Source organism: Bombina bombina, chromosome 2 (assembly GCF_027579735.1).
Source record: "Bombina bombina isolate aBomBom1 chromosome 2, aBomBom1.pri, whole genome shotgun sequence".
NCBI lineage: Eukaryota > Metazoa > Chordata > Amphibia > Anura > Bombinatoridae > Bombina > Bombina bombina.
In genome coordinates, this window is record NC_069500.1 from 987,038,153 (window position 1) to 987,052,505 (window position 14,353).

Here is a 14,353-nt window from a genome sequence, read left to right on the forward strand (position 1 = left end):
CCATAATTGCACAAGCTTTTTGTAAATAATTTCAGTAAGAAACCTAAAATTGTGAAAAATGTACTGTTTATTTTAATTTGATCGCATTTGGCGGTGAAATGGTGGCATGAAATATACCAAAATGGGCCTAGATCAAACTTTTGATTGAAGAATAATTAAGTAAAAAACTCCTAACTCCTCTCACGACCTCCTTCTTTGTTGAGAGTTGCAAGAGAATGACTGGATATGACATGTGAGGGGAGGAGCTATATAGCAGCTCGGCTTGGGTGATCCTCTTGCAACTTCCTGTTGGGAAGGAGAATATATCCCATAAGTAATGGATGACCCGTGGACTGAACACACTTAACAAGAGAAACGGTATATAATATGTGTGGGTACAGTAAATGAGTAAGAGGAAAATTACAGCTAAACACAAACACTGCAGAAATGTAAAAATAGCCTTGGTCCCAAACGGACAGAAAATGGAAAAGTGATGCGGTCATTAAGGGGTTAAAGGGACACTGAACCCAATTTTTTTTCTTTCGTTATTGAGATAGAGCACGAAATGTTAAGCAAATTTCTAATTTACTCCTATTATCAATTTTTTTTAATTCTCTTGGTAGCTTTATTTGAAAAGCAAGAATGTAAGATTAGATGCCGGACCATTTTTGGTGAACAGCCTGAGTTGTTCTTGCTGATTGGTGGATAAATTCACCCACCAGTAAACAAGTGCTGTCCAGGGTACTAAACCAAAATTGGCTGACTCCTTAGCCTAGATGTCTTTTTTTTTCAAATAAAGATAGCAAGAGAATGAAGAAAATTTGTTAATAGGAGTAAATTAGAAAGTTGCTTCAAATTACATGCTCTATCTGAATCACGAAAGAACAAATTTGGGTTCAGTGTCCCTTTAATGCAGGCTACAAAGTTTTGCACATTTGGTAGCGATATCACTGCAACACTTTACTTTGTTCCAATATACCTTTGTGTTAGGGTTCATATTCGGTTGCTAGATTTGGCAACTTTTAATTTTTTGCTGCATGAAATATTTTCACAATGTTGTACACTGCATATCTTGATCTTTGTTTAAAGGACAAACAAATGCATGATATAAAGGCAAAGCAATATCACTTAGTCTGAACTTCAGACAAGTAGTCTTTCTACTCCTCCTGTATCATGTGAAAGCCATCAGCCAATCACAAATGCATATACAGGCGTACCTTGGAGATATTGCGGGTTCAGTTCCAGACCACCGCATTAAAGCGAATATAGCAATAAAGTGAGTCACACAAATGTATTTGCTTCCCAGAGAATATTAAACTTATGTTTACTCTATACTGTAGTCTATTAAAGGGACACAAACCCACATTTTTCTTTCATTTTTCAGATAGAGCATGAAATTTTAAGCAAATTTCTAATTTAATGCTATTATAAATGTTTCTTCATTCTATGGGTATCTTTATTAGATTAGGCAGTAATGTAAGTTGTGGAGCCGGCCCATTTTTGGTTCAGGACCCTGGGTAGCGCTTGCTTGATTGGTGGCTACATTTAGCCACAAATTAGCAAGCGTTACCCAGGTGCTGAACCAAAAATGGTCCGGCTCTTAAACTTACATTCCTGCATTTTTAAATAAATAGAACAAAGAAAAATTAAAAGTTGCTTAAAATTGCATGTTCTATCTGAATCATTAAAGAAAACTACTTTATTGACAAAAAATGCTAACCATCATCTGAGCCTTCAGTGAGTCATAATCTTTTTGCTGGTGGTGTGTGTGTGTGTGTGTGTGTGTATATATATATATATATATATATATTTCATGTAATTGGCAAGAGTCCATGAGCTAGTGACGTATGGGATATACAATCCTACCAGGAGGGGCAAAGTTTCCCAAACCTCAAAATGCCTATAAATACACCCCTCACCAAACCCACAATTCAGTTTTACAAACTTTGCCTCCTATGGAAGTGGTGAAGTAAGTTTGTGCTAAGATTTCTACGTTGATATGCGCTTCTCAGCATTTTCAAGCCTGATTCTTCTCAGAGTACAGTGAATGTCAGAGGGATGTGAAGGGAGTATCACCTATTGAATGCAATGTTTTTCCTCACGGGAGATCTATTTCATAGGTTCTCTGTTATCGGTTGTAGAGATTCATCTCCTACCTCCCTTTTCAGATCGACGATATACTCTCATATTCCATTACCTCTACTGATAACCGTTTCAGTACTGGTTTGGCTGTCTGCTATATGTGGATGAGTGTCTTTTGGTAAGTATGTTTTCATTACTTAAGACACTCTCAGCTATGGTTTGGCACTTTATGTATTTATATAAAGTTCTAAATATATGTATTGTACTTATATTTGCCATGATTCAGGTTTCAGTATATTTCCTTTTGCAGACTGTCAGTTTCATATCTGGGAAATGCATTTTTTAGGAAAATGTATTTCTTACCTGGGGTATAGTCTTTTTTCAATTGACTGTCATTTTAAATTTGCGGGCTGAATTAGGCTCGCGAGAGCGCAAAATGCCAAAGTATATTGCGTCATTTTGGGCGTGAGATTTTTTGTCGCGAAGTTACGTTCGATGATGCAAATTCGTAATTTCCGGCATCTTTGTAGACGCCGAGTCCTTTCACAAGGTTGCGTCTTCAATGACGCGAGTGTGTCATTTCCGGATGTTATTAGCGACCAAAAATTTTCTCTGTTTGTTTGTGCGTCATACTTGACGACAAATATTTTCATTATTTTAAACCCCATTCCTATATGCCTCTTGCCTTTTTTCCCTATCAGAGGGCTATGCTGTTTGCATTTTTTTCCCATTCCTGAAACTACCATATAAGGAAATTGATCATTTTGCTTTATATGTTGTTTTTTCTCTTACATTTGCAAGATGTCTCAATCTGATCCTGTCTCAGAAATCACTGTTGGGAACCCTGCTGACTGATAACAGTTCTACCAAAGCTAAGTACATTTGTTGTAATCTTCTGGAGATTATATCTCCAGCTGTGGTCATGATAAACTTTTACATGCAGAGAATGTGTCCATTAGTAATAGTACATTGCCCGTTGCTGTTCCTTTAACATCTAATGTACAAGATATACCTGTGAATTTATAAGAATTTATTGCTGATTCTATTCAGAAGGCTTTGTCTGCCATCCCGCCTTATAATAAATGTAAAGGTCTTTTAAAACTTCTCATAAAGTTGATGAAATTTCAAATGACCGACAACATACTGAATTATCCTCCTCTGATGAGGATCTATCTGATTCAGAAGATACTTCCTCAGATATTGACACTGACAAATCTACTTTTTTTATTTAAAATGGAGTACATTCATTCTTTGTTAAAGAATGTGTTGATAATATTGAATATTGAGGAGACTAGTCCTCTTGATATTAAAACTAGTAAACATTTAAATTCTGTTTATAAACCTGCTGTGGTTTTTCCAGTTCCTGATGCTATTTTTGATATGATTTCTAAGGAATGGAATAGGCCTGGTGGTACTTTTATTCCTTCTTCAAGGTTTAAAAAATTGTATCTTCTGCCAGCAGTTACTTTAGAGTTTTGGGAAAAGATCCCGAAAGTTGATGGGGCTATCTCTACTCTTGCTAAATGTACTACTATTCCTATGGAAGATAGTACTTCTTTTAAAGATCCTTTGGATAAGAAACTTGAATCTTATCTAAAGAAAGCCTATTTATATTCAGGTCATCTTCTCAGGCCTGCAATTTCTTTGGCTGATGTTGCAGCTGCTTTAACCTTTTGGTTGGAAACTTTAGCGCAACAAGTATTGGATCATGATTTGTCTAGCATTGTTAACTTGATTCAACATGCTAATAATTTTATTTGTGATGCCATTTTTGATTATTTTTTTTTTAAATTTTGCTTGCTATTGTTTTAAACTTATCAACATTTGTTTTAATAAACTGAACTTGTTTTATGCAAGCTTTGGTTCATTACCTTCTATAGCAGTTTTACACTGCTTCTGACTATCCATCAGCACATATTATGACAAAGATCCCCCTGCACATCTACTCTGCACCTGGAGAGGTTTAGCTGGTACACCTGAAGATACCAACCAGCTCCTACTAGTACATAAGTGTACTTGGGCCAGTTCTCTGGCTTTGTTTCTGAGGAGGAGAGCAGCCTAACTAATTGCTTCATTGTGAGATCATCTGGTTCTACTGAAAGGGTTAGCTGGTACACCCTAAGACTCCAGCCTGCACCTACCAGTACATAAGTGTACTATAGTCGCATGTGAGTACCCACTTGGCTTACTTGATTTACATCATTATATAGCATATTGATATGCACATGAGGCTCCCCTCTTGTTCTCTTTATCTTACATTTTTGATTTCATCAAAATTGATGTTAAATCTATGTCTTTAGCTATTTTAGCTAGAAGAGTTTTGTGGCTTAAATCTTGGAATGCTGACAGGACTTCTAAGTCCAGATTGCTATATCTTTCTTTCCAAGGTAATAAGTTATTTGGTTCTCAGTTGGATTCAATAATTTCAACTGTCACTAGGGGGGAGGGAGTTTATTTGCCTCAGGATTAAGACCTAAGGGTAAATCTAAAGCTTCTTACCGTTTTCGTTCCTTTCGACAAAATAAGGAACAGAAACCTAATCCCTCCCCCAAGGAATCTGTTTCCAATTGGAAGCCTTCCTCGAATTGGAATAAATCCAAGCCATTTAAGAGATCAAAGCCAGCCCCCAAGTCCACATGAAGGTGCGGTCCTCATTCCAGCTCAGCTGGAAGGGGCAGATTAAGATTTTTCAAAGATGTTTGGACCAATTCGGTCCAAAATCAATGGATTCAGAGTATCGTCTCTCAGGGGTACAGAATATGATTCAGAGTAAGACCGCCTGTGAGAAGATTTTTTTCTCTCACGCATCCCTGCAAACCCAGTAAAGGCTCAGGCTTTCCTGAAGTGTGTTTTAGACCTGGAGTTATCAGGGGTAATCATGCCAATTCTGTTTCAGGAACAGGGTCTGGGGTTTTATTCAAATCTATTCATTGTCCAAAGAAGAAAATTCATTCAGACTAGTTTTGGATCTAAAAATGTTGAATCGATATGTAAGAGTACCAACTTTCAAAATGGTGACTATAAGGACTATTCTGCCTTTTGTTCAGCAAGGGCATTTATATGTCCACAATAGACTTACAGGATGCATATCTTCATATTCCGATTCATCCAGATCACTATGAGTTCCTGAGATTCTCTTTTCTAGACAAGCATTACAAATTTGTTGCTCTTCCTTTTGGCCTAGCGACAGCTCCAAGAATCTTTTCAAAGGTTCTCGGTGCCCTACTATCTGTAATCAGAGAATGGGGTATTGCTGTGTTTCCTTATTTGCTCAGTCTTTACGTTCTGCAGAATCTCACACAAAAACATGATTGGAGGATCAATTTACAAAAAGTTCTTTGATTCCTCAGACAAGGGTAACCTTTTTAACTTTCCAGATAGATTCATTGTCCATGACTTTGTCTCTAACGGACAAGAGACGTTTGAAATTGGTTGCCCACCTGTCGGAACCTTCAGTCTCAGTCATTCCCTTCAGTGGCTATGTGCATGGAAGTTTTAGGTCTCATGACTGTAGCATCGAACGCGATCCCCTTTGCTCGTTTTCATATGAGACCTCTCCCTCTCCACCTTTGTGGACTTGGTGGTTAGATCACCATCGTATTGTTCTAGGGGCCTCTTTTGTTCGTCCAACCTGGACTGTGATCACAACAGATGCAAGTATTTTAGGTTGGGGAGCTGTTTTGGGATCTCTGACAGCACAAGGGGTTTGGAAATCTTAAGAGGCGAGATTACCAATAAATATTTTGGAACTCCGTGCGGTTCTCAGGGCTCTTCAGTTTTGGCCTCTATTGAAGAGAGAACTGTTAATTTGTTTTCAGACAGACAATATCACATCTGTGGCATATGTCAATCATCAGGGTGGGACTCACAGTCCTCAAGCTATGAAAGAAGTATCTTGGATACTTGTTTGGGTGGAATCTAGCTACTGTCTAATTTCTGCAGTTCATACCCAAGGTATAGACAATTAGGAAGCGTATTATCTCAGTCGTCAGACTTTACATCCGGGAGAGTGGTCTCTCCATCCAGATGTGTTTTCTCAAATTGTTAAGATGTGGGGTCTTCCAGAAATAGATCTTATGGCATCTCATCTAAGCAAGAAACATCCCAGGTACCTGTCCAGGTCCAGGGATCCTCGGGCAGAAGCAGTGGATGCGTTGACACTTCCTTGGTGTTATCAACCTGCTTATATTTTCCCGCCTCTAGTTCTTCTTCCAAGAGTGATCTCCAAAATCATCATGGAGCAATCGTTTGTGTTGCTGGTGGCTCCAGCATGGCCTCACAGGTTTTGGTATGCGGATCTTGTTTGGATGTCCAGTTGCCAACTTGGCCACTTCCAATAAGACCGGACCTTCTGTCTCAAGGTCCGTTTTGCCATCAGGATCTCAAATAATTAAATTTGAAGGTATGTAAATTGAACACCTAGTGCTTAGTCATAGAGGTTTCTCTGATTCAGTGATTAATACTATGTTACAGGCTCATAAATCTGTTTCTAGAAAGATTTATTATCGAGTTTGGAAGACTTACATTTCATGGTGTTCCATGGTGTTTACAGTTTCTTCAGGATGGTTTGGATAAAGGTTTGTCTGCAAATTCCTTGGAAGGACAAATCTCTGCTCTTTCTGTTTTATTCCACAGAAAAATTGCTAAACTTCCTGATATTCACTGTTTTGTACAGGCTTTGGTTCGTATCAAGCCTGTCATTAAATGAATCGCTCCTCCTTGGATTCTTAATTTGGTTTTGAAGGCTTTACAAGATTCTCCATTTGAGCCTATGCATTCTTTGGACATTAAACTACTTTCTTGGAAAGTGTTGTTCCTTTTGGCCATCTCTTCTGCTAGAAGAGTTTCTGAATTATCTGCTCTCTCTTGTGAATCTCCTTTTCTGATTTTTCATCAGGATAAGGCAGTTTTGCGGACTTTATTTAAATTCTTACCTAAGGTTGTGAATTCTAACAACATTAATAGAGAAATTGTTGTCCCTTCTTTGTGTCCTAATCCTAAGAATTCTTTGGATGTGGTGAGAGCTCTGAAATATTATGTTGAAGCTACTAAAGATTTCAGGAAAACGTCTAGTCTTTTTGTTATCTTTTCTGGTTCCAGGAAAGGTCAGAAGGCTTCTGCCGTTTCTTTGGCATCGTGCTTAAAGCTTTTGATTCTTCAAGCTTATTTGGAGTCAGGTAAAGCCCCGCCTCAGAGATTTACAGCTCATTCTACTAGAATGAAGCTTCAGTTCATCAGATTTGCAAAGCAGCAACTTGGTCTTCTTTGCATACATTTACTAAATTCTACCATTTTGATGTATTTGCTTCTTCGGAAGCAGTTTTTGGTAGAAAAGTTCTTCAGGCAGCTGTTTCAGTTTGATTCTTCTGCTTATGATTTAAGTTTTTCCTTTTATTTATGAGAATAAACTTATATTTGGGTTGTGGATTAATTTTTTTCATTGAATTGGCTGTTTTTATTTTTATCCCTCCCTCTCTAGTGACTCTTGCATGAGTTCCACTTCTTGGGTATTGCTATCCCATACGTCACTAGCTCATGGACTCTTGCCAATTACATGAAAGAAAACATAGTTTATGTAAGAACTTACCTGATAAATTAATTTCTTTCATATTGGCAAGAGTCCATGAGGCCCACCCCTTTTTTATGGTGGTTATGATTTTTTTTGTATAATGCACAGTTATTTCCAAATTCCTTTGTTGATGCTTTTTACTCCTTTAGTTATCACCCCACTACTTGGCTATTCGTTAAACTGAATTGTGGGTGTAGTGAGGGGTGTATTTATAGGCATTTTGAGGTTTGTGAAACTTTGCCCCTTTCTGGTAGGATTGTATATCCCATACGTCACTAGCTCATGGACTCTTGCCAATATGAAAGAAATGAATTTATCAGGTAAGTTCTTACATAAATTATGTTATATATATATATATATATATATATATATATATATATATATATATATATATATGTGTGTGTGTGTGTGTATTCATGTTGTGTTTATATGTGTATATATGTTGGAAAACTGGCACCAATAGATTTGCTTGACACAGAGTTGCATAAACCTTAAGTTTGTAAAAAGAGCAATATCTGCGTAGCGCAATAAAATGAGGTATGCCTGTACGTATATTCTGTGAATTCTTGCACATGCTCAGTAGGAGCTGGTGACTTAAAAAAAGTTGTTTAAAATTTGTTTAGTGAATTTATTGATTAATTAAAATGAAACAAAATTGCAATGTATGATTTATTATTTATTTGAAAAAATTCTTCTTGTCCCACACTCTATAGAGAGACTATAAGTCAAATTCTGTATTCTAAATATGCTGCAAATTACTGCAAAATCCCTGAACAATGCACATACTACACAGTGATTGCTTAAACCAGTGCACAAATGTATTTACAACTAGTGTTTTTTGGCAGCAATCAAGGGAGATATGATAAACATTCTCAGCAGGGGTTTAAAGTGAAGGTCAATTTTCAGCAACGAGTGCCCGGTTTTTAAAAACAAGGGCACTTTCATTGATGAAAATTTACATTGCACCGGATTTATAGAAATACTTACCTTTTACTTCTGCAAAGCCGGATCGATGATCCCCCGCCTTCTTTTTCCTGCTGTACAACCACAGCAATGACGAAACCGGCTTCCTCCAATCACAGCCGGCATCACGAGATGGACGCTCTGGGGTTCAAGCCATGATTGGAGGAAGCCGGTTTTGTAATTTCTGACGTCAGTACGGAGGAACTGAGGCTGGGATCGGCGATCCGGGTTTACAGAAGTAAAAGGTAAGTATTTCTACAAATCCGGTGCAATGTAAATTTTCGTCAATGAAAGTGACCCTGTTTTTAAAAGTATTTTTAATTGATAAAAGGTTTTTATTGAATTTTACAATTTACAAAGAATTCCATCAAAATTGCATTTTTTTTTAATTAGAATTCTTCTCTTTATCTCCCATGAGGACATAGTTTGTACACTGCGAACGGGTAGAATCCCAATAATACCTTTATTTCTAAATCATCATTTCTAGAATCCGTGTGTGAGGGAGCCCAACCTAAAGGAAACCTGTGTGTGTATCAGTAAACTATCTTAAAAGCTCACCCCCTGTCTCGGGAGAAAGGGGATTTGACCCTAAGGAAGGGGAAAAGGAAGTGTGATATGACACACCCAGACAAGCTGGGCAGGAGCGGAAGAGGCAGAGGATATGATCCAACTCGCAACCCCTATCAGGTTTTAGTCAAGTGCCCCAGTTATCTGTTGTCTGTTCCTACCCTCGGCAAACAATATCCAGGGTTCCCATATCAATAGAAACTGCTCTTTATTACCTATTATATCTGCAGAAGCTCTACTCTGATAATAAAAATCAATCTTATTCCTAATTATTGAAAATGCTGGAATCGCTGTCCTCCAGTACCTTGCTATGCTTAATTTAGTTATAGTGCAGATAATCGCCACTAATTTATTTGCTTTCGGGTCCAGGTCTGGGAGAGGCTCGTGTAAAAGTGCCTGAGTAGGGGATAAATTAATTCGCCTATCCATAATTTCACTCAAGTGGGCCGATGTTTGGGACCATATATTGGACACATGGCAACAATGCCACCACATATGGGGATATGTACCTCTCTCAGTGCAACCGCGCAGACAATTAGTGTTAGCATGTACCATGTACCTTCTAGAAGGATGGAAATACCATCGGAAAGCTACTTTAATAAAGTTTTCCTTTAAATGAGCACATATAGACAAAGAGGTAACGGACCTCAAGGTGTTGCACCATTTTTCTGCCGATTAGGTAAAATTAAAGTCTGGTTCCCACTTCACCATGAACGGTAGTTTACTTAAATTAGGGGGGGTATTAAACTGGATATATAAGTTAGAGATGGCCCCTCTTGGCCGCTCTAGATATGAGCTAGTGGTTCATTTATTATTGCCTAGGACCTTATCTACTCTGGCTCTTAGTTGGAGGTAGTGAAACCAACTTGATCGCTCCTGCCTATTGAGTTCAACATATTGATGAATGGTTAATAGCTTAGTCCCTATTAGAGCATCTGCAATATAATATAAGCCTTTATTTGCCTACTTCTCTTGTGTAGCTTGGTCGTATTTAGTAGATAACGTTACTAATGGGGTCGCCTTTGACCCTTTTAAAAGTATTTTTAAAAACCGGGCACTCATTACTGAAAATTGACCTTCACTTTAAATTAGTTAGAATGTGTAACATTTTTCTAAACATTAATTACAAAGTAAACATTTATTTTGTATAAAGATACTTAGCAATTCTGTACTTACAATTATCTTTCATAAGGTAACTTTTCTTCTTTCTTTTTCTTTTAGGCTTTTAGCCCGTACAGTATTAAGGATGGCAAGTGGCAACCCAGTGTTTACCAGACTGGAGCAAAGGGCTTCAGAAGCAGATCAGGTCATAGAATACCTCAAGCAACAAGTGGCACTGCTGAAGGAGAAAGCAAGTGAGAAAAAACATAAATTTGCATATATTATTTTTTTAGGATAAGGTTTATAAATACACAAACAGTTGTGTAATTTGTTCCCTTAAAGGGACAAAAATATTTCATAAATGAAAGCTGCACCTAAAATTTAGCTTGGTGAGACTAGATCCTTTCTAGGTAATACCGCTATGAAATACAAATCCAACTTTTATTGTGTTCTTATATAATGTATGGGTATATGTATACACGTGTTTTTGTGTATGTATACAGGAAATTGCATCACTCGCTGGATTTAAGAAAAATGTAGTTAATTGAATAATTCAATATCTCCCCTACTTTAGACACACTTCTTGTTTTATATTATATTATCTATCTGTCTATGCCATATAGATAGATTGCTAAAAGTTTCTGGCTCCAAGATTTTGAACAAATTTGTTGAGCCCTGGAAGGCACATATTGTGGAACACTGTTATTTAATGGGCCATGATACCCAAGTGTTGAAAAACTTGAAAGTGCTGCAGCATAGCTTTAAAAAGCTGACTAGAAAATATCACCTGAACATCTCTATGTAAAAAAGAAAGATATTTTACCTCAAAAGTTCCTCAGTAGCCACATACCATTGTAAAGGACTTCTAAGCAGCAAATCAGTATGCCTTTCCCGGGACAGCTAAGGGAGTAAGCTTTGTGAACACTAACCTATTTTCCCTATTCAGTTTAAGGAAGTTTACTATGAAATCTCATGAGAGCTAAGTCAAATCTCATGAGATCACAGTAATAGAGTTCATGACCTCAGCACTGCTGATGCTGATTGGTTGCTGTTCATTTCTTTATTTTGTTTTTACCTGCAGCTGGGCAGCAGCTGAGTATAACTTTTTACACAGAACTTACTCTGGTGAGCTGAGGAAATTGTGAGGTAAAATATCTTCCTTTTTTACATAGAGATGCTCAAGTGGTATTTTCCTGACAGCTTTTTACAGTTATACTGCATCAGTTTCAAGTGATTTAGTATATGAGTATTATGTCCCTTTAAAGGGCCATTATACACCAATTTTTTCTTTGCATAAATGTTTTGTAGATGATCTATTTATAAAGCCCATAAAGTTTTTTTTTTTTTTTTTTAAATGTATAATTTTGCTTATTTTTAAATAACATTGCTCTGATTTTCAGACTCCTAACCAAGCCCCAAAGTTTTATTTGAATACCGTCAGCTAACTTCTGTGCATCTTATTCTTTATAGTAGTGTCTATTACATGCAGTTATATGAAAATGAGTGTATACTGTCCCTTTAAGTGTTAGGTTGTCACAATTTTCGCTATGAAATTTATAAATGTATTTATGAATTTTATGAAAATTCACATATAAGTACATAAAATAAGGTAGTATATATAACATAGATAATACTCTTATTAATCTACATTTATTAAGAACTCCTTCTCCAACTTAGATAAAACAGGTGTGTTTTAATGATCAGGCATTTGCAGAGCAGACAGTTTTCCTGATTGGTTAATGTGACTTTTTAAACTGCATGTTATTGAATCCTTACTCTTTGAAGAAGCGTTGTGGGGTGTGAAAAGCGTTAGATTTTGCCAAGCTTTGCCATTTTATTACCAATTAAGGGCTAGATTACAAGTGGAGCACTAATTTATTGCAGTCCCACAAACCGGCGAATTTGCCCGTTTGTGGACGCGAGATAAATAACCAGCCATTACAAGTAACTTGTTATTGCTACTGTGATAAATGTCCCCCATTTGGCCCAACAATTAGGAATAGTGTTGCTTTATTAAAAATAAATAAATGTAGCATCTTTATTTTATGTTTTTAATAACTGCACTAGGCAGTATTTTCGGGCTAAAGTTGGTGGGTGTGTGCCTTTACATTGCGGTCTGGGGACTGTGTCTTCCCAGTAAATATATATATGTATATGCTTATATACATATATATTTGAGTTAATATGTGTATACACATATTAACATATAAATATATGTTTATATTCATATACATATATATTTATGTTTGCTGCCCATCGTTGCGTGACTTACCCCCTTTGCTGCGCTAGTTCTCATGCCGTGTCTGACGGCATGAGAACAAGACTCCCATTGGAGCCTATGGAAGCGCACTCTCGTGAGAGCAATGCTTCCGTGCAACGCGAAGTCGTGTTCGCTTTGCACCTCATTTGTAATACCAGCCGACATTTGTGTGCCCTGGTATTACTAAGTTGAGTGCAAATATTGCTTTCACAAAAGCAATATTTTGCGCTCTACTTGTTATCTGGCCCTAAAGCTTGCCAATATTTAAACTGTATTTCTTTCATAAAATGGGGAAAGTTCACAAGCCGTCACATGTGGGATTACAGTCCAGTCCTACAAGAGGAGGCAAAATAGCCCACACAACAGAGCTTTAATCCTTCTTACTTTCCCATAATCCCTTAGTAAATTTTTGCCTCCAACAAGGATTTATAGTGAAACTTGAAGTGCTGATTCAGACGTCGTCTGAAAGGGATTCTCAGACCAATGTGAGACCCATTGTCTCCCTCAGAATGCCGGGGATAGGATAGAGGGGTGTACAGGAGTACAACTGGCAGTGAGAGTAAATCTCCTTCTGGGAGTTTGTCACTAGCCTGCCTCATGTGTCGCTGAGAAACATCCTGCAGCATTTTCCTGTGGGTCTTGTCAACCCGCTCCGACTCCAGATTCTGTGTTAGTGCATACTTCTACTGGAAGCAGGTCTCCTGCAGCTTGGTAATCATATGGTCTACATATACACGTTTCAAATAGGCTGGGGACATAGTTACATCAAACAACACTACATACAGTTTAGGCACTTCAGGGCATGTTTACACATTTACAGTAAATTGAGGAACTTTCTCTTTAAATGTACTTGTGCAGGCTTTAGCACAGACATCTTTAAACTTGGCAAGAAAAAAATCTGTAGCAACTCCTCTTCACAAGAAACAAAGTATCCATAATAAAATAGAAAAATGTATTTGTAGCAAGTGCAACATAAAAACTGAACGTGAGCACACAGCTCACACAATCAGGAAAGAGTATCCAGTAGTGCAGAGAATGGCAGACATGTTTCGTGTGGGTCTCCACACTTGTTCACTGCTATAGACTGCACATACTGGTTTCACCTTTTAAAGGTACATACTTCATTTTGACATACATGTGATATTAACAACTTCCTGTCTATACTGGTTATTTATATACACACAATTATATGTCAAACAGGCTCATTCTAATAATAACATGATAATAGTAAAAAAATGGAGCCTAAATTGCAACAACATATGCAATATTAACGCTAAGAGGTAAAAGAGATCATGCAAATATACACAAATTGAATAAACAGGTTAACATCCGTCTCCATATTTATTCCTACAGGATGTCTAGTGCACAGAGTAAATATCCACTGCGCTTCCTTATAGCTCAATTTATACTCTGTCACCTCCCCTCTTATGTCTAGGGATATAGTCTATTGCTTCGAAGGATGCTAAAGATGAATCTGCTGCATGCATGTTTTTAAAATGCTTAGCTACTGGGGTGAAGACATCAGGGTTGTCAATATCCCTTATGTGTTCAAGTGCTCTATCTCTAAGCATTCTCTTAGTTTTCCCCACATATTGAATCTGGCACCCCCTGCAGGTCTGGAGATAAATGACATATTTTGAATTGCAATTTAAATTGTGCCTGATTTGATAGTTTACATTGGAAACTGAAGAACTGAAAGACTCACCCTCTGTGACATAATTACATGTCTTGCAAATCTTAGATTTACACTTATAAAAACCTATTCTGTGTGGCAACCAGGTACGTGTATTATGCTCAGGCAGTTGAGAAGGAGCCACCATGTTGCCTATGGT

At 37.4% G+C, this 14,353-nt stretch overlaps 1 protein-coding gene across 3 annotated transcripts in view; it reads left to right on the plus strand.

The window, feature by feature from the left end:
* Positions 1–14,353, plus strand: part of AIMP1 (aminoacyl tRNA synthetase complex interacting multifunctional protein 1) — a 210,197-nt gene that overhangs the window by 58,355 nt on the left and 137,489 nt on the right. For all 3 annotated transcript variants that reach the window (XM_053703515.1, XM_053703517.1, XM_053703516.1), the window contains one exon: positions 10,382–10,515. In XM_053703515.1, coding sequence (XP_053559490.1) covers positions 10,382–10,515 — 134 coding nt within the window. The remainder of the gene's footprint in view (positions 1–10,381; positions 10,516–14,353) is intronic.